This window comes from Amblyraja radiata, chromosome 2, assembly GCF_010909765.2.
Source record: "Amblyraja radiata isolate CabotCenter1 chromosome 2, sAmbRad1.1.pri, whole genome shotgun sequence".
Taxonomy (NCBI): Eukaryota; Metazoa; Chordata; class Chondrichthyes; order Rajiformes; family Rajidae; genus Amblyraja; species Amblyraja radiata.
Genome location: NC_045957.1, coordinates 145,212,364 through 145,233,118, shown reverse-complemented (window position 1 = coordinate 145,233,118; position 20,755 = coordinate 145,212,364). Strand labels below are relative to the sequence as shown.

The window sequence follows — 20,755 nt, the reverse complement described above, 5'->3', positions numbered from 1 at the left end:
ACCACCAGCCCCTCAATGACCACATGCCCTCATTCCCTACTGTCACGGGCACACGACTTGAACCACCACCCTCCCTCAAGTCCCCCAACCCCTCCCAGCACGCATATACACCCTTCCCTCCAGCGCATACACCCGACCCCTGCTCGCCCAACACACACACACACCCACATCTCATGGGCATACGCAAACCATTCCTTACCCTGCACCCAGGTACAGTTCCTCTGCCCACCACTCCCACTCACCCGGGCAGGGGTACCCCCATCCCTGACTTTGGGCATACACACTGACAGCATCCCTTCTCTCTCTCTCTCCCCCCCATATCTCTCGAGAAGGGCAGCATAGATAGTGGTGCAACTGGTAGAGCTGCGCCAAACATCCAGGTTCGATCCTGACCACGGGTTGCTGTCGGTGTGAAGTTTCCACGTTCTCCTTGCTACTGTGTGGGTTTCCTCCGGGTGCTCCACTTTTCTTCCGAATCCCAAAGACCCCCTGATGTAAAATAGCCCCTAGTGTGTAGGGAGTGGATGAGAAAGTGGGATGGCATGGATGGGTAGAGCTGGCGTGGACTGGGTGGGCCGAGGTTTCCACTGTACACTCACTGTATCAATAAACGCAACTCAAACTCAACGCGCTTCCTCCGCTCTCTGCTCTGCCCCCTTACCGTTTGTGCAGCCCAGCCCAGCCCAGCCCACAGCGGGCTGCTCTCGCCCCTCAAGTCGTGTTCTCAGCCGGCAAAGTGAAGCAAGGTCCCCCTGCGACGATTCAGGGTCGGTGGGTGACAGGGGCCGGAGTCTGGGTCTCGCAGCTTCACCGGGGCCGCGGTCAAACTCGGGTCCGGAGCGACTGAGCCTCTGGCAGCTGCGGGCAAAACGAGCAGCTAGCTGCCACCTCTACAGAAAATACTCTAGTGTCTGGAAAACACAGCCAACAGCGCCCCACGTCGAGCGGTGCCTTCCACTCATTTATCCACTCTGTCTTTCCTTGGGAATTCCCCTTCCTTCCTTCCTTCCTTCCTTCTCCCTCCTACTGTGGATATCATGGTCTTGTGTTTACCACTCCGCATACATGCCCACCCTAGTGTGAAAGCCACTGTTATTACTGACACCACAACACGCAGGAAAACTTGAATGGATCAAAAATGCATCCTTGCTGTAAATACATTAACAGCACCACAACTAAAGACTATCTGGCACATTTTATTTATTTATTAGGACACCGCAATATACGATGAAGCATTTGCGGTTATAATGGAAGAAAAGGGGAAAACGATTTGTACCAACAAATAGACACAGTATGCTGGAGTAAACTCATCTCTGGAGAGAAGGAGTGGGTGACGTTTCGGGTCGAGACCCTTCTTCAGGTCGAATAAACGTCTTCGGTTTAAACCAGCATCCGCAGTTCCTTCTTGTACACAATACACTTCGGCAATAATGCAGAGCTGGATGACTCAGCGGGTCAAATTCATAGTTCATAAGTGATAGGAGCAGAATGAGGCCATTCTACTCGACATTCAATCATGTCTGATCTATCTATCCCTCCCAACCCCATTCTCATGCCTCTTCCACATAACCCCTGGCACCCACGCTAATGAAGGCAGCAACTGTAGAGGGAATGGGCAGGTGACAAATCTGGTCAGGACCTTTTTCCATCAGTCAGAAGAAGAGTCCTGGCCCAAATCAATAGTAACGCAGCGGGTTTGGCAGCATCTCTGGAAAATAGGAATGGGTGATGTTTCCGGTAAAAACCCTTCTTCAGACTGAGAGCCAGGGGAGAGGGATACTGGAGGTATGAAAAGGTTCAGAGCAAACCAGAGTCAGCATTGATGACCAAGGAAAGGTGGAGCCCACAATGGTCCATTGTTGGCTGTGGAAGAGATGATAACAAAGAGATGTATGGATCCCAACAGTGGTACAGGCAGGACTAGCGTGGGGGACGAGCAGAAAGAGAGGGAATGCAAGGGTTATTTCAAATTAGACCTACAGGTGCACAGTAGAGAGCATCGTGGCTTGGTTCGGCAACCTGAGGGTCCAGGAGCAGAAAAGGATACAGAAAGTTGTAACCACTGCCCAGTCCATCATCGGCTCTGACCTCCCTACAATCGAAGGGATCTATCACAGTCGCTGCCTCAAAAAGGCAGCCAACGTCATCAAGGACCCACGCCATCCTGGCCACGCACTCATCTCCCCGCTACCATCGGGCAGAAGGTACAGGAGCCTGAGATCTGTTACATCCAGGTTCAGGAACAGCTGCTTCCCCACAGCCATCAGGCTATTAAACTCGCCACCGAACAGACTCTGAACTGTAACAGCCTATTGCACTTTGTCTGTTTATTTATGTGTATATTGAACTGAACTGTTCTGTATTTATGCTTACAATATTCTGTTGTGCTGCAGCAAGCAGGAATTTCATTGTCCTATCTGGGACACATGTCAATAAACTCTTTGTTTAAGAAGGAACGGCAGATGCTGGAAAATCGTCTAAAGAAGGGTTTCGGCCCGAAACCTTGCCTATTTCCCTTCGCTCCATAGATGCTGCTGCACCCGCTGAGTTTCTCCAGCATTTTTGTGACAATAAACGCTCTTGACTTGACTTAAAATTGGAGAAATCAACATTCATACCGCTGGGTTGTAAGTTGCCCAAGCGAAATATGTGGTGCTGTTCCTCCAATTTGCGTGTGGTCTCACTCTGACAATGGAGGAGGCCCAGGACAGAAAGATCAGTATGGGAATGAAAAGGAGTTAAAATATTTGGTAACCGGTAGATCAAGTAAGCCAAGGTCGACTGACATAGGTATTCAGTGAAACAATTGCCCAGTCTGCATCCATTCTCAGTCGGCAGACACAAAATGCTGGAGTAACTCAGCGGGACAGGCAGCATCTCTGGAGAGAAGGAATGGGTGATGTTTCGGGTCGAGACCCTTCATCAGGCTGTCTGTCCATTCCCTCTATGGAGACTGCCACTAAATAACTCTAGCACTTGAGTCTTGCTCAGTATTACACAGCATCTGTGGTCTCTTATGCCTCAACAATAATGGTTAGATAATGTCTTTTCAATGTGTGGATGGTAGAAAAAAAAAACATAATCCCAGGGAGCAAACTTTGCATCCAACTTGAATTTGAGAAGGGTTTCGGCCCGAAACATTGCCTATTTCCTTTGCTCCATAGATGCTGCTGCACCCGCTGAGTTTTTCCAGCATTTTTGTGTACCTTTGAATTTGAGCAGACTTTCCCCGATCAAAAATAACTGGATTCCGCATTTAAGGTCAGCCTTGGGTCGTGGTAGGTTATCCGTGAAGGACACTCGGAGATTCAGGAGGCTCAGGCAAATGGCTGTAGTAAATTATGTTGCCACATTCCCTGACTTAACAGTCAGGAAAAGTTTGATATTGGCAAACCAATGGCCAGAAGAGCTGGATAATTAGCAAAAGAAAATGTTTTGAGCGCCCATTTACTGCATTCAATGTTCACATTTAGGTCTCCTCTGCTTTGGAGAAACAAAACACAGATTGGGTGAGTGTTACAGAGATACATAGACAATAGATGCAGGAGTAGGCCATTCGGCCCTTTGAACCAGCACTGCCATTTAATATGATCATGGCTGATCATCCACAATCAGAACCCCCCGTTCCTGCCTTCTCCCCATATCCATTGATTCCACTAGTGGAAACTAGCTATTCAGATCTAAGAGCTCTATTTAACAGAGAATTCCACAATTTCACAACTATCTGTGAAAAAAAGTTGTTCCTCATCTCAGTTCTAATTGGTCTACCCCTTATTATTAAACTGTGGCCCCTGGTTTTGGACTCCCCCAACATCGGGAACATGTTTCCTGAATCTAGCGTGTCCAATCCCTTGATAATTTTATGTTTCTATAAGATCCCCCCTCATCCTAAATTCCAGTGAGTACAAGCCCAGCCGCTCCATTCTTTAAGGTACACAAAATTGCTGGGGAAACTCAGCGGGTGCAGCAGCATCTATGGAGCGAAGGAAATAGGCGACGTTTCGGGCTGAAACCCTTCTCCATTCTTTATTCATATGACACTCCCGCCATCCCGGAAATTAACCTTGTGAACCTACGCTGCACTCCCTCAATAGCAAGAATGTCCTTCCTCAAATTAGGAGGCCAAAACTGCACACAATACTCCGGGTGTGGTCTCACCAGGGCCCTGTTAACTGCAGAAGGACCTCTTTGCTCCTATACTCAACCCCTCTCGTTATGAAGGCCAACATGCCATTAGCTTTCTTCACTCCATGTTGTACTTTTTTACTAGGAAACACAGGTCTTGTTGTACTTACCTTTTCCCTAACCTGATACCATTCAGATAATAATCTGCCTTCCCGTTCTTGCCACAAAAGTGGATAACCTCACATTTATCCACATTATACTGCATCTGCCATGCATCTACCCACTCACCCAACCTGTCCAAGTCACCCAGCATCCTCATAGCATCCTCTTCACAGTTCACACTGCCACCCAGCTTTGTGTCATCTGCAAATATGCTAATGTTAATTTTAATTCCTTTATCTTAATCATTAATGCATATTGTAAATAGCTGCGGTCCCAGCACCGAGCCTTGCGGCACCCCACTAGTCACTGCCTGTCAATCTGAAAGGGACCCGTTAATCCCTACTCTTTGTTTCCTGTCTGCCAACCAATTTTCTATCCATGTCAATACCCTACCCACAATACCATGTGCTCTAATTTTGCCCACTAATCTTCAGTGTGGGACCTAATCAAAGGCACTCTAAATGTCCAGGTACACTACATCCACTGGCTCTCCCTTGTCCATTTTACTTGTTACATCCTCATAAAATGCCAGATTTTTCAAGCATGATTTCCCCTTCGTAAATCCATGCTGACTCGGACCGATCCTGTTACTACTAACCAAATGCGCTGCTATTACATCTTTGATAATTGACTCCAGCATCTTCCCCACCACCGTTGTCTGGCTAACTGGTCTATAATTCCCTACTTTGTCTCTTCCTCCTTTCTTGAAAAGTAGGAAAACATTAGCTACCCCAAAATCCATAGGAACTGATCCAGAATCTATAGAACATTGGGAAATGATCACCAATGCGTTCTCAATTTCTAGAGCCACTTCCTTGAGTACTCTGTGATGTAGACCATGAGGCCCTGGGGATTTATCAGCCTTTAGTCCTGTCAGTCTACCCAGCGCCATTTCCTGACTAATGTGAATTTCCTTCAGTTCCTCCGTCACCCTAGATTATCTGCAAAACACGGGCATTTAGTTTGCAAGAGTGGCATACAGCCTCCTGTTGCCTTCAACTTTCATTCCCCAACTCACTCCCACTTCCACTTTCACTCTTACTTAAATATATCTAGCCTCCTCTGATGTTCTAGTGAAGCCAGTGTTAGCTTGAAGAACAACACATTGTTTTCCACATGGGCACTCTGTGGCCATTTGAACTCTATATTAAATTCTCCAAGATCAAGTAACTCATTATCTTTATCCGTAAAGGGAGCTGATCACCTGCTACAAGTCGTCCATCAGTGATATTGGCGTAGTGTTCGTCTGTTCTGTCCTGCTGGTCATGTTACACACGCCTGCAACATTTTATTGTATTTTCTATAATATCATTTCTAACCATCCTAACTATCCTTATATCCCCTTGAACAAAATGCCTCGGCAATGTATCACTCGGCAACCCTGGTTTCACCCGTCACAAATCCTCCCTTTCTCCTTTCCACCCATTCCCCACCTTGTCTGCAACATGAAACTAACGTTCTTTTCTCTTTCACTTTTCTGATGAGGGGTATTCATCTTGCGTTTTGTAATTCAGTTTCCCTTTTCACAGATGTTGCCCGACCCTTTGGGCATTTCCTGGATCCAGGAAAGACATTCTTGCTATTGAGGGAGTGCAGTGTAGGTTTAGAAACCTAGAAACATAGAAAATAGGTGCAGGAGGAGGCCATTCGGCCCTTAGAGCCTGCACCGCCATTCAATATGATCATGGCTGATCATCCAACTCAGTATCCTGTACCTGCCTTCTCTCCATACCCCCTGATCCCTTTAGCCACAAGGGCCACATCTAACTCCCTCTTAAATATAGCCACCAAATTGGCCTCAACTACCTTCTGTGGCAGAGAGTCACCACTCTCCGCGTGAAAAATGTTTTTCTCATCTCGGTCCTAAAGGATTTCCCCTTTACCCTTAAGCTGTGACCCCTTGTTCTGGACTTCCCCAACATCGGGAACAATCTTCCTGCATCTAGCCTGTCCAACCCCCTAAGAATTTTGTAAGTTTCTATAAGATCCCCCCTCAATCTTCTAAATTCTAGCGAGTACAAGCCGAGTCTATCCAGTCTTTCTTCATATGAAAGTTTTGACATCCCAGGAATCAGTCTGGTGAACCTTCTCTGTACTCCCTCTAAAGCAAGAATGTCTTTCCTCAGATTTGGAGACCAAAACTGTACACAATACTCCAGGTGTGGTCTCACCAATACCCTGTACAACTGTTTACAACCTGTTTACAAGGTTAATTCCCGGGATGGCGGGACTGTCATATGCTGAGAGAATGGAGCGGCTAGGCTTGTACACTCTGCAGTTTTGAAGGATGAGAGGGGATCTTATTGAAACACATAAGATTATTAATGGTTTGGAAACGCTAGAGGCAGGAAACATGTTCCTGATGTTGGGGTTGTCCAGGACCAGGGACCACAGTTTAAGAATAAGGAGTAAGCCATTTAGAAAGGAGACGAGGAAACACTTTTTCTCACATAGACTGGTGAGTCTGTGGAATTCTCTGCCTCAGAGGGCGGTGGAGGCAGATTCTCTGGATGCTTTCAAGAGAGAGCTAGATAGGGTTCTTAAAGATAGCTGAGTCAGGGGGTATGGGGAGAAGGCAGGAACGGGGTACTGATTGGGGATGATCAGCGATGATCACATTAAATGGCGGTGCTGGCTCAAAGGGCCGAATGGCCTACTCCTGCACCTATTGTCTATCGTCTACTGTCTATTTTCTATTTTTTCAGATTTTGTGCATCTTCAGTTATTCATTGAGACTTATGGACTTTGTATTTGGCTGCAGAGACTTTAGGATACATTTAATGCTCATGAAGGAACTGCAGATGCTGGTTTATACCGAAGATAGAGACAAAATGCTCGAATAACTCAGCAGGTCAGATGGCATTTCTGAAGAAAAGGAATAGGTGACAAAGATTTAAGACCTGAAACGTCGCCCATTTCTTTACTCCAGAGATGCTGCCAGACCCGTTGAGTTACTCCAGCGTTTTGTGTATAACTTCCATACATTTAATGTTTACTAGTGTGTGTGTGTGTGTGTGTGTGTGCCTGTATGTAGGATAAGTGGACTGGATCCAAAATCTGAAATGAAATCTCATCAATTATATTTTGGCTTGAGCTATGCGGGAAAAGATGCAAATCTGGTTTATAAGGAGCTGTGAACAAGCTTGTCATGCACATTCAATCAAGGCCCTTGATAGGTTAGGTAAGGGGGAGGTGCAGCGAGACCTGGGCGCCCTTGTACACCAGTCACTGAAAGTTGGTGTGCAGGTACAGCAGGCAGTGAAGAAAGCTAATGGAATGTTCGCCTTCATAACAAGAGGATTTCAGTATAGGAGTAAAGAGGTTCTTCTGCAGTTGTACAGGGCTCTGGTGGGACCACATCTGGCGTATATTGTGTACAGTTTTGGTCTCCTAATTTGAGGAAGGACATCCTTGTGATTGAGGCAGTGCAGCGTAGGTTCACGAGATTGATCCCTGGGATGGCGGGACTGTCATATGAGGAAAGATTGAAAAGAATAGACTTCTATTCACTGGGGGGGATCTTATAGAAACATATAAAATTATAAAAGAACTGGACAAGCTAGATGCAGGAAAAATGTTCCCAATGTTGGGCGAGTCCAGAGCCAGGGGCCACAGTCTTAGAATAAAGGGGAGGTCATTTAAGACTGTGAGAAAAAACTTTTTCACCCAGAGAGTTGTGAATTTATGGAGTTCCCTGCCACAGAGGGCAGTGGAGGCCAAATCACTGGATGGATTTAAGAGAGAGTTAGATAGAGCTCTAGGGGCTAGTGGAGTCAAGGGATATGGGGAGAAGGCAGGCACGGGTTATTGATAGGGGACGATCAGCCATGATCACAATGAATGGCGGTGCTGGCTTGAAGGGCCGAATGGCCTCCTCCTGCACCTACTTTCTTTGTTTCTATAAGGTTGCACACAAGATGCTGGTTCAAAGCTTTAGGGCCCTTACTAGGTTCATGATTGGCAAGGGTGACAAAAGTTACGGGGAGAATGCAGGAGAATGGGCCTGAGAGGGAAAAATAGATCGGCCATGATTGAATGGCAGAGTAGACTCGATGGGCTGAATGGCCAAATTCTACTCCTTTGTCATATGGTATTATGGTACTGTGTTCATGATGCCCATGGAATTCAGCACCAGTTGGAAAAATATGTGGGGCAGACCTGCTTTTACAAGAGGATATTTTTTTAGAAGGTTGCAAGCCTGGATGGGTTCTGAAATAGTGCTCCAAGCAATTGGCAACAGTCTTCACTGACATCTTCATAATCACACTCCAGCAGTCTTCTGTCCCCATCTGCTCCAAGGAAACCGCCGTCATTCTAGTTCCAGGAAAAATAATGAATTAATACCTGTCAGCAACTCTAATGTTGACCAAAGTGTAGTGTTTTAAAAGACCATTAATGGACCTCATTTGCTCCTGTTTTCTTAACAACCTACATCCCCTGCAATTTGCATGCAGGGAAATTAAATCTACTTCCCATTTTCCTAATTTGACACCATTCAGATAATAATCGGCCTTCCTGATCTTGCCGCCAAAGTGGATAACCTCACCTTTATCCACATTAAACTGCATCTGCCATGCATCTGCCCACTCACCCAACCTATCCACCCTGCATCCCCATGGCATCCTCCTCACAGTTCACACTGCCACCCAGCTTTGTGTCATCTGCAAATTTGCTAATGTTACTTTTAATTCGTTCATCTAAATCATTAATGTATTTTGTAAATAGCTGTGGTCTCAGCACCGAGCCTAGCGGTACCCCACTAGTCACTGCCTACCATTCTGAAAGGGACCCGTTAATCCCTGATCTTTGTTTCCTGTCTGCCAACAAATTTTCTATCCATGTCAGTACCGTGTACTCTAATTTTGCCCACTAATCTCTTATGTGGGACCTTATCAAAGGCTTTCTAAAAGTCCTGGTACACTACATCCACTGTCCATTTTCCTAGTTATATTACCAGCAACCTAATGGGGCTGTCCCACTGTACGAGCTAATTCAAGAGTTCTCCCGAGTTTCCCCCAATTCGAACTCGGAAAATTACAGTAATAGCCGCTCGTACGTACTCGGGACTCTCGTGGACATTTTTCAACATGTTAAAAAATCTTCACGAGTCTTCCCGAGCTTACCGCGTTTCCTGAGTACCTGCCATTAGCGTTACGAGCCGTTAAGAGACGTCCCGAGCTCCGACGTGACCGCTACGAACATTCTACGTGGTTAACACGAGTTTGATTTTTTTTTTAACTCGGGAGAAGTCTTGAATTAGCTCGTACAGTGGGACAGCCCCTTAACCTGGTCTCTTCACACTGATGCAGTGACCAGGAAAAGCACAGTGTATTTACCTTCTTAGCTACCTGTTAACATTCAGCATGCCTGCGAGGATTTTCTCAAACATCTTGATAATAGCTGAGTCTCACGTTGCGAGTTGACACAAGAGGTACCCCGAGTTAAAACTCGTGGTAATAACGTACGATTAACGTACTGAACTCGTGGACGCAACTTAGAGACTCGTGGCACTAACGGCAGGTACTCGTGAAACTTGTCAACTCTTGCAAAAAATCAAACATGTTTAAAATATTCCACGAGTCAATTTTACTCTTGTGGTTAAGAATTGAAACATTTTAACTCGTTATAAGAACGTAGTGGCCCGTGCGTTTACATTAGTGTATCGTGAGTCTACTGTGGGAACTCTTTAACTCAGCGGGCAGGCAGCAGCAGATTGTCGCTCCATTCAGTTTCCCAGCGACAATCACCTGCCATAACGCGAGAGAGATCATGCACTGTTGTAGGTCTCCTTTGCACGTCCGTGTTTCTGTCTTTCTCCACTCATTGTTGGCCCTATCTGTCACCACCCCCACCTACACCCCTCTGCTTCCCGGTCATGTGTGTGACCCCTTCCCTCCCCTCTCCAGCTCCCCGCCCATTGCACCGGTGCGGGGGCTTTGCACTGTCTTCACGTCGGCGATGCCAGCAGGTCAGTGCCAGTCGCCCCGGGGCAGTCGCTCCCTTCAGTTTCCCAGGGGGTCGGGACGGGACTGGAGTTGGGAGGGAAAGGTGGGGGGGGGGGGGGGGGGGGGGGGGGGCTAGGTGAGCAGGAGAGTGGGGTTGTTTGCAGTTGCAGAGGGAGGGGTCAAGGGCGGTACAGTTCCCAGTCTCAGCTCCAGTCCAGGGTGGTGGCCGGAGACGTCAGGACCAACGGGACACCGACCCCCAGGCCCACCAGGCCCACTGCAAGCACGGAGAACCCAGAGACCCACAGCCAGCATCAACTCCAACCCAGCCCCGCTCCAACTCCAGAGGAACCCGCTCCCCGTAGAGGCAGAAGCTGATGGTGTGCAAGGTACGTCTTGTTCTTGGGGTTGCGGATGAGGGGGCGCAGCTCGGGCTGCCACTTGGGCGAACTGCCACTTGTCGCCGTAGCGGCCAATCGGGGAGCGGGTTCCTCTGGAGTTGGAGCGGGGCTGGGCTGGAGTTGCTGTTGGCTGTGGGTCTCTGGGTTCTCCGTGCTTGCAATGGGCCTGGGGGTCGGTGTCCCGTTTGTCCTGACGTCTCCGGCCACCCCCCTGGACTGGAGCTGAGACTGGGAACTGTACCGCACTTGCCCCCTCCCTCTGCAACTGCAAACAACCCCACTCTCCTGCTCACCTAACGCACCCACCACCACCTTTCCCTCCCAACTCCACTCCCGTCCCGACCCCCTGGGAAACTGGCACGGACCTGTTGGCATCGCCGACGTGAAGACAGTGCAAAGCCCCCGCACCGGTGCAATGGGCGGGGAGCTGGAGCGGGGAGGGAAGGGGTCACACACATAGCCGGGAAGCAGAGGGGTGTAGGTGGGGGTGTTGACAGATAGGGCCAACAATGAGTGGAGAAAGACAGAAACACCGACGTGCAAAGGAGACCTACAACAGTGCATGATCTCTCTCGCTTTATGGCAGGTGATTGTTGCCTGCCCGCTGTTCCTGACGCTAAAGCCTTGGGATCGTTGCCCTTCATGTTGGCGTGGAGGGGGAGGGGGGTATTCTGCTGTTTGATCGCCCCCTGCTATCCCAGGGACAGGGAGACACAGCGGCTTTTGAGACTGGTGGGCAATCACTTCCAAAGTGTCTGCCCACACAGTCAGTACACCTCTCCTACACATGTCTCCCGCACTAAGATCATCCCGCAGAGAATGATCCCAGCCTAACCCAAGAGCCATGTCACCCCAGACAGATTAATGACACTCCCCCCCCCAACCTCTCTCCACCTCAACTCACGCCTGGGCACTAAAGCAGCTCAGGAGGCGAACCCTGAGCTCCATCTCACAACAATCTGATGTGCACATCCGTCCACATTCAAAGATTTAATCTCCCGTCTCCCCGCAGTGTGTAGACATGGCAGTAAATTCAATAAAAACATATCAAACCTGTGTTTCAAACAAATCATAAGTATAACTGCTCTGGCACTGGATGGCGCGCATTTTCCCTTTGTAGGTCACATCAATAGATGCGGCCGCGCTGAATTCTATCTTTAAAACAAAGCCACAGGATGGAAAGGTCTTCTTTAACACTGTTGCTTATTAAAACATAACACTGTTGCTTATTAAAACAAACCTTCAATCAGGATTGGCTCAAGAGTAACTCGGGAGACGAACTTGGAACATCGCAGAAATGACAAGTAAACGGCAAACTTGTCATACCCGTGGGAACTCGGTTAAACTCTGAATCATACACTTGCAATCTCGTACACAACCATGAGTCTTTCACTCGGGGTACCTCTTGTGTCAACTCGCAACGTGAGACTCAGCTTTAAGAGAACTCGAGGTAAAGGAACTGCTTGGATGTAGTGATCATAATATGATTAGTTTTAATCTGCAATTTGAGAAGGAGAAGCTTAAATCGGAAGTGTCAGTGATGCAGTTGAACAAAGGGGATTATGAAGGCATGAGAGAGGAGCTGGCCAAGGTAGACTGGAAAGGGATCCTAGCAGGAATGACGGTGGAACACCAATGGCAGGAATTTCTCGGCAAAATCCGGATCATTTTTATACCAAAAAGGAAGAAAGATTCTAAGGGGAGTAGGAGGCAACCGTGGCTGACAAGAGAAGTTAGGGATAGAATAAAACTAAAAGAAAAGATGTATAACACAGCAAAGAGTAGCCGGAAGCCAGAGGATTAGGAAACTTTCATAGGACAACAGAAGGAAACAAAACAGGCAATACAATACAATACCATTTATTTGTCATTTGAACCTCACATGAGGTTCAAACGAAATTTGGTTTCTGCAGCCATACAAGAAAAGAACCAAGACACACACCAACACAATTTACACAAACATCCATCACATTGAATCTCCTCCTCACTGTGATGGAAGGCAAAGTCTTGTCTCTCCCCTGCTCTCCATTCCTCTCCCGATGTCAAAGTCAAAGCCCCCGGCGGGCGCTAGCAAGTCCGCGGCCATTTAAAGCCGCGCCGGGCGATGTAAGGCCCCGCTCCAGGTCACTCTCAACCCCGCAATTCGAGCGGGAGAAGTCGTCGCTGCCCCGCAAAGCGGTCTCCCACCAGGGACCCGCGAGCTCCCTGTGTCACCATCCACCGGAGTCGGGTCGCAGCCGCGCGCCACAGCAGCTCTCCACGCTCCGAGCTCTCCTTGCTCCGAAGCCGGCCAGCTCCACGATGGTAGGTCCGCAGCTCCGCCGGCTCCGTGACTTGAGCCCCCAGGTCGTTCCGTTGGAGGCCGCTCCACGGTGCTAGGCCCCAACGACAACGGAGACCCGACAGAGAAAAAGGTCGGGTCCCCATACAGGAAAGAGATTTAAAAGTTCCCCCCCGCCCCCCACACATACACATTTAAAAGCCCACTACAAACTATACCCTCAACGGGACAAAAAGAACAACAAAAAAACACAGACAGACTGCAGAGGCCGCTGCGACGTCGGTCGCGCCGCCCACCCATTGGGTGGCAAACGTTTTGGTGGCAAAAACAATACGGGCTGAAAAGATGAAGTACGGGGGGAAGCTGGCCAGGAATATAAAGAAGGACAGTAAACATAGAAACATAGAAAATAGGTGCAGGAGTAGGCCATTCGGCCCTTCGAGCCAGCACCGCCATTCAATATGATCATGCCTGATCATCCAACTCAGTATCCTGTCCCTGCCTTCTCTCCATACCCCCCGATCCCTTTAGCCACAAGGGCCACATCTAACTCCCTCTTAAATATAGCCAATGAACTGGCTTCAACTACCTTCTGTGGCAGAGAGTTCCAGAGATAATGGAAAAGCTTCCAGTAAAAGCTTCTTTAGATATGTTAAGGGAAAAAGAGTAACAAAGTCAAATGTGGGTCCATTGAAGGCAGACACGGGTGAAATTATTATGGGGAACAAGGAAATGGCAGAAGAGTTGAACAGGTACTTCGGATCTGTCTTCACTAAGGAAGATACAAACAATCTCCCAGATATACTGGAGGACAGAGGATCTAAGGGGGTAGAGGAACTGAAATTAATTTTCATTAGGCGAGAAATAGTATTGGGTAGACTAATGGGACTGAAGGATGATAAATCCCTTGGGCCTGATGGTCTGCATCCCAGGGTCCTCAGGGAGGTGGCTCTAGAAATAGTGGACGCATTAGTGATCATTTTCCAATGTTCAATAAATTCAGGATCAATTCCTGTGGATTGGAGGATAGCTAATGTTATGCCACTTTTCAAGTAAGGAGCAAGAGAGAAAACAGGGAATTACAGACGTTAGCCTGACTTCGGTGGTTGGAAAGATGCTGGAGTCAATTATTAAAGAGGTAATAATGGGGCATTTGGATAGCAGTAATAGGATTAGTCCAAGTCAACATGGATTTATGAAAGGAAAATCATGCTTGACTAATCTTCTAGAATTTTTTGAGAATGTGACAAGTAAAATGGATGAAGGGAGCCAGTGGATGTAGTGTATCTAGACTTTCAGAAAGCCTTTGATAAGGTCCCGCACGGGAGACTGGTGACTAAAATTAGAGCACATGGTATTAGGGATAGGATGTTGACGTGGATAGAAAATTGGTTGGCAGACCGGAAGCAAAGAGTAGGAGTGAACGGGTCCTTTTCAGAATGGCAGGCAGTGGCGAGTGGAGTGCCGCAAGGCTCGGTGTTGGGGCCACAACTGTTTACCATATATATTAATGATTTGGAAGAGGGAATTAGGAGCAACACTAGCAAGTTTGCGGGAGACACAAAGCTGGGTAGCAGTGTGAACTGTGAAGAGGATGTTAGGATGTTGCCGGGTGACCTGGACAGGTTGAGTGAGTGGGCAGATGCAGTATAATATAGAAAAACGTGTGGTTATCCACTTTGGTGGCAAAAACAAGGGGCCAGATTATTATCTCAATGGGGTTAGGTTATGTTAGGTAAGGGGGAGGTACAGTGAGACCTGGGCGTCCTTGTACACTGGTCACTGAAAGTTGGTGTGCAGGTACAGCAGGCAGTGAAGAAAGCTAATGGAATGTTGGCCTTCGTAACAAGAGGATTTCAGTATAGGAGTAGAGAGGTTCTTCTGCAGTTGTATAGGGCTCTGGTGAGACCACATCTGGAATATAGCGTACAGTTTTGGTCTTCTAATTTGAGGAAGGACATCCTTGTGATTGAGGCAGTGCAGCGTAGGTTCCCAAGATTGATCCCTGGGATGGCGGGACTGTCATATGAGGAAAGATTGAAAAGACTAGGCTTGTATTCACTGGAGTTTAAAAGGATGAGGGGATATCTTATAGAAACATATAAAATTATAAAAGGACTGGACAAGCTAGATGCAGGGAAAATGTTCCCAATGTTGGGCGAGTCCAGAACCAGGGGCCACAGTCTTAGAATAAAGGGAAGGCCATGGTGACTGAGGTGAGAAAAAACGTTTTCACCCAGAGAGTTGTGAATTTATGGAATTCCCTGCCACAGAGGGCAGTGGAGGCCAAATCATTGGATGGATTTAAGAGAGAGTTAGATAGAGCTCTAGGGGCTAGTGCAGTCAAGGGATATAGGGAGAAGGCAGGCATGGGTTATTGATAGGGGACGATCAGCCATGATGACAATGAATGGCGGTGCTGGCTCGAAGGGCCGAATGGCCTCCTCCTGCACCTATTTTCTATGTTTCTATGTTTCTAACCGAAGATTCCTCCTTTTGTCTTATTCGAATTCCATTTAACTGCAGCTGCTGTAGGAAATAGCTCATTCTGAATACAGAGTTTAATAGTAAGATTAAACGAGAACTTACCAGTTCGAAGTTTGATCTGTATTTTATGAGGAGTAACGTTGAGGGAATACATGAAGAACCCGCCAGTACGCACATGTGTCATTCTTCAAAGCAGCGGAGTGAATCACAGATACCTGTAATGACTTAAGCATAGTAAGATTAGAGAAAAGATACCAGTTGTGTTTATGATCAAGGGTGGTAGCGGAGGGCATGTATTCCCTCAACGTTACTCCTCATAAAATACAGATCAAACTTCGAACTGGTAAGTTCTCGTTTAATCTTACTATTTTACTTCGGAGTCACGTGAGTGACTACATGAAGATTTCAAAGCTCTGTGATTCAAGCCGTGGAACGAGTCCATCATCACGTCTGCCTTGATTTTGGGGAGAATAGTGATAACATATTGAACATCAATATGATATATATAAATAACCATAAAGTTAATAATAATTGATAGCCCCTGTTTTTTGGGGTAAATTATGGAACTTAACAATGTTTCTGAAAAATTCCAGTTTCCATTACTGGTTAGTTATAATCTTTAGAATGTTCTTTCCGATAGCCATCCTGCAGCCCTGAGGATTTTATCCATAGGAACCTCCAATTTAAATGCTGCCGACGTTGCTGCAGCCTGGTGGAGTGAGATTTTGACCCAGTTAGTGTTTACACCAACTTTTGTCAATACTATGTTAGCCATTTAGCTGGCCTGGCCTGTTATTCTTTAATGAGACTGTCTGTCGTTGATGAGAAGTTCCTCTTCTGTGCCACTGATGGTCTGGGTTTGTTCCATGTATATTTGTAGATGTCTCACAACACAGTCAATCGTCTGTAGGGTAGGCTCTAAAAAAAATGTTATTTTAAGGCCTGCTGACCCCTGTCTGTTTAGTTCCCTAATTCCTGAATATAGAAGTGTAAGTTGCCAGGTGAACTGGTCAAGGTATCCAGCCTTAATTTGGTAGGGACTGAGTCCTTAGTGCCGTGACCTAAGCCATCAGCATGACAGTTTTGTAAAATGTCAAAAACTGTAATGACAGCGCTGTGGCTGGAGCCCAGTTCTTTAACAACGTTAAGACGATGCTGATGTCCCATATTTGGGAATACCTGGTCTTTGGGGAATTCCCATAAAAGTGTCCCTCATAAGCTGTTGTTCCGTTCTCTTGCCATAGGTAAGTAGATGGGCCACTTCTGGCACAGTTGATGTCACTAATACTAAGCCCCTGTAGGTTAACAAAGCTTCCAAACAGGCTGGATGATGTATTATGGTTGCAACACATCTCCCATTAGTTTATGTATTTTAGACATTGTCTTTAGGTTGATTGTCTGTGGTCCGCTGTGATCATGTCCATTGCTCTGGCCGTCTGTTTTGGATGGTTCTGCATGGTTCTAATCTCATTCCCAGTACCACCTAGAACCATGGTTGGGTAGGTCAGTCGGGTACTATTAAAACACCAGACGCAGAGTCCCTTCTCTGTTTTTATTATTTTAAGTATGTCTTAAATGTATGTTTCAATGTTTCTTGGTTAGTTTATGTTGGGGGAGGAGGGGGAATAGGGGGAAACTTTTTTGTTTAAGTCACTTACCTCTGACACGGGTGAACACAAGGAAAGCTGCAGGCCCCGATGGCATCCCGGGGCGAGTACTCAAGTCCTGTGCTACGCAGCTAGCTCCGGTGCTCACTACATTATTCAACCTCTCCCTGGACAAGTCCGTGGTCCCTGCCTGCTTCAAAAATCAGTATAATGTGGATAAATGCAGTATAATGTGGATAAATATGAGGTTATCCACTTTGGTGGCAAAAACAGGAAAGTAGACTATTATCTGAATGGCGGCCGATTAGGAAAGGGGGAGATGCAACGAGACCTGGGTGTCATGGTACACCAGTCATTAAAAGTAGGCATGCAGGTGCAGTAGGCAGTGAAGAAGGCGAATGGTATGTTAGCATTCATAGCAAAAGGATTTGAGTATAGGAGCAGGGAGGCTTTACTGCAGTTGTACAGGGTCTTGGTGAGACCACACCTGGAGTATTGCGTACAGTTTTAGTCTCCTAATCTGAGGAAGGACATTATTGCCATAGAGGGAGTGCAGAGAAGGTTCACCAGACTGATTACTGGGATGTCAGGACTTTCATATGAAGAAAGACTGGATAGACTCGGTTTGTACTCGCTAGAATTTAGAAGATTGAGGGGGGATCTTATAGAAACTTACAAAATTCTTAAGGGGTAGGACAGGCTAGATGCAGGAAGATTGTTCCCGATGTTGGGGAAGTCCAGAACAAGGGGTCACAGTTTAAGGATAAGGGGGAAATCTTTTAGGACCGAGATGAGGAAAACATTTTTCACACAGGTGAATCTCTGGAATTCTCTGCCACAGAAGGTAGTTGAGGCCAGTTCATTGGCTATATTTAAGAGGGAGTTAGATGTGTCCCTTGTGACTAAAGGGATCAGAGGGTATGGTGAGACGGCAGGTACAGGATACTGAGTTGGATGATCAGCCATGATCATATTGAATGGCGGTGCAGGCTCGAAGGGCCGAATGGCCTCCTCCTGCACCTATTGTCTATGTTTTTATGTTTCTATGTAAGGACATGTTTTTGCAGGGCATGGAATGCAAAAATTGCTTACAGGAGGCAAATGCCAATGATGATGTTGATCAGAACTAGAAAAGCTCAATGTTGAATGAAGACTTCTAACTTGAAGGTCCCAGACACAGCAATATTTCCCATTCACTGCTGGGATGTTTTTCCCCGAATTTACTGCTGGTTGGGTGATGTTTTTAAAACACACAATTGAGCACTTTGTTTGAATGTTTCATATTAAAAGAAACTTTAACATGCATGGCCCCAGTCAAAATTTGTCAGCTGATGGTTCACTTAAAATTGGTGTTAACTGGACTAGAGGGCCACCCCCGACTGCACCTGGAGCAATGCTGGGCTGTGATTAACTCGTGTCTGTCCTCACGCCACCCCACCCACCTGTCCAGTCTCGTCTCGTCTCGTCGGCAGTGTGTGTACAGGGGAGAGTCGCAGCGGCTGTTCCACGATGGTGAGAGGAGTGATCCCGCGGTTCACGACCACATTTGCGCGCATTTCCCGGGCAGCGAGACAGCGCAGCCCCGGGAAAATGCGTGTGCTGGGTGGGTGGGTGGACTGAGAGTGAGAGGTTGACAAGGTGCTGGAGAATCTCTCTCGGTGGCACTGTGGATATTGCTGATTTAAAGCCACATTCTCAGGAACGACGGCGACTGAATTGGACTAGTTCTTGGGTTAAATATGTTATTACATCTACAGGTCTTTCCGATAGAATGATACAATTCTGTACAAATGCAATGGAACATTTTTAAGGAATAAAATGTAAAGGATTTGGAATGAGGGGCCACTCCACAAGGATTTGGAGCACATTTAGGAATCCATAGAGGGAAGTTGGATGAATCCTTGGAGGGGAGGGAATTCTAAAGAGGGGATGATTTGGCCAGGGCTTTTGTGTTGAAGCATCGAAGGCTGATGTGTATAAAATCGGCAGAGGCATAGGTAGGTGATTAGCCACATTATTTAACCCATGGCTAAACTAGATGGCATATATTTTAGGTGAGAGGGAAAAGATTTGAGAGGTACCGGAAGGTAATTTCTTCACATAGAGGGTGGTTGCATATATGGAAAGAGCTGCCAGAGGAAATGTTAGCAGTGGATGCAACTGCAATATTTAAAGTACTCTTCGATAGTACATGGATAAGTAAAGATTTGTGTGTGTGGGGGTGGGGGGGATATGGGCCCAACATAGACAAATGGGATTAGTTTGATTAAACAACTTGGTCAGCATAGACATGTTCCTGTGCTGTATTAGTCTATAATAGTTTCCTCTTATTTTCAGCCTATTGGGAGAAGTGCTAAATTGGTGCGTTTTATGGATCACAGAATGCGCTGTGTTCTTCAGGACAGCCGTGTTTTCATTGGAACTTTAAAAGCTTTCGACCGGCATATGAACTTGATTCTTTGTGACTGTGATGAATTCAGGACGTTGAAGTATGTATGCTTACAATTGTGCAAATTCACAATTTGAAAAAAATAGGTTTATGTTTTGACCTTGGTCTCTGTCGCTTGTAAATTGACTTTCATTATCCTGTTCATGAAACCACCGCCACTTCTGTGGATATCGCTGGATTTTATCATGTCACAGGAATAGGTGGGATTTGTGGATGTCCCAAAACTGGTGGAGGTGTTTATTAATACATTAACATATTCATTTCCAAATTCAATTCAATTCAATTTCAATTTAAAAACTTTATTGGCATGATAAAAAAATACATCGTTATATTGCCAAAGTATAAAACCTGACATACATATTAAAATGCATAAGTATAAATACAAGTATACAGTGCATGGATAGATATGTTCCTGTACATAAACTCGCAATAGGCCTATAGCCCTTTATTGATTGCTACATGTTATTGCAGCTGTAAGCAGTACAACACAATAGCAAGTTTAGCAATTCAATATTAATTTCTTGGTGTCAGTTAATGTCAATAAGTGTGTGCGTACATATGTGCATGTTGGTCATTCACCGCTCAGGATATGGCATGTGTTACGTATTAATCAACCTTTATTGTCTGTTGCTTGCAAGATGACAATAAAGGTTGATTGATTGATTGATTGTGCACCAAGATGTGCCGTATTTCCTTCGCCAAGGATTATTCTTAGTTTTGATGTATCATCTAGTTCTTTAAAATCAGGGGTTGCCACACTGAGTTTGTCAAAGTATGTTTTCCTTCTTTTATCAATTTTTTTGCATTTTAGGAGGAAGTGCACCTCTGTTTCAACCTCATCTGTCGAACAGTGGCCGCATTTTCTGTTGGTTGCCAGAATCTCTTCTGTCTTCCTTTTTCAACTGCCAAATAGTGGTCACTTTCCTTGCCATTGTACTTTGCTGCTTACCTTTGTAATACGTGGTTAGCAGAGCCCTGTCAGTATCTTATCACTTAACATATCGTCGGTCCCATTATAATCCCGGTTTTCCCAGGCTTTCCATTCACACCTTCAGTAACGTTACCTTTGTTGCATGCTAAACCCAAAAGACGGTCTTAGCATTTGTTGACAATATAACCATATAACAATTACAGCACGGAAACAGGCCATCTCGGCCCTACAAGTCCGTGCCGAACAACTTTTTACCCTTAGTCCCACCTGCCTGCGCTCGTACCATAACCCTCCATTCCCTTCTCATCCATATGCCTATCCAATTTATTTTTAAATGATACCAACGAACCTGCCGCCACCACTTCCA

At 46.3% G+C, this 20,755-nt stretch overlaps 2 protein-coding genes across 3 annotated transcripts in view; one reads left to right on the top strand and one right to left on the bottom strand.

Moving 5' to 3' along the window:
- Nucleotides 1-907, bottom strand: part of LOC116970062 (nucleotide-binding oligomerization domain-containing protein 1-like) — an 87,279-nt gene extending 86,372 nt beyond the window's left edge. For both annotated transcript variants that reach the window (XM_033016799.1, XM_033016812.1), the window contains exon 1: nucleotides 662-907. The gene's annotated coding sequence lies outside the window, so the exon portion shown is untranslated. The remainder of the gene's footprint in view (nucleotides 1-661) is intronic.
- LOC116985514 (small nuclear ribonucleoprotein-associated protein B-like) overlaps nucleotides 1-20,755 on the top strand; it is a 65,307-nt gene that overhangs the window by 23,426 nt on the left and 21,126 nt on the right. Inside the window, exons 2-3 of the mRNA XM_033040280.1 lie at nucleotides 673-864; nucleotides 19,319-19,497. Coding sequence (XP_032896171.1) covers nucleotides 673-864; nucleotides 19,319-19,497 — 371 coding nt within the window. The remainder of the gene's footprint in view (nucleotides 1-672; nucleotides 865-19,318; nucleotides 19,498-20,755) is intronic.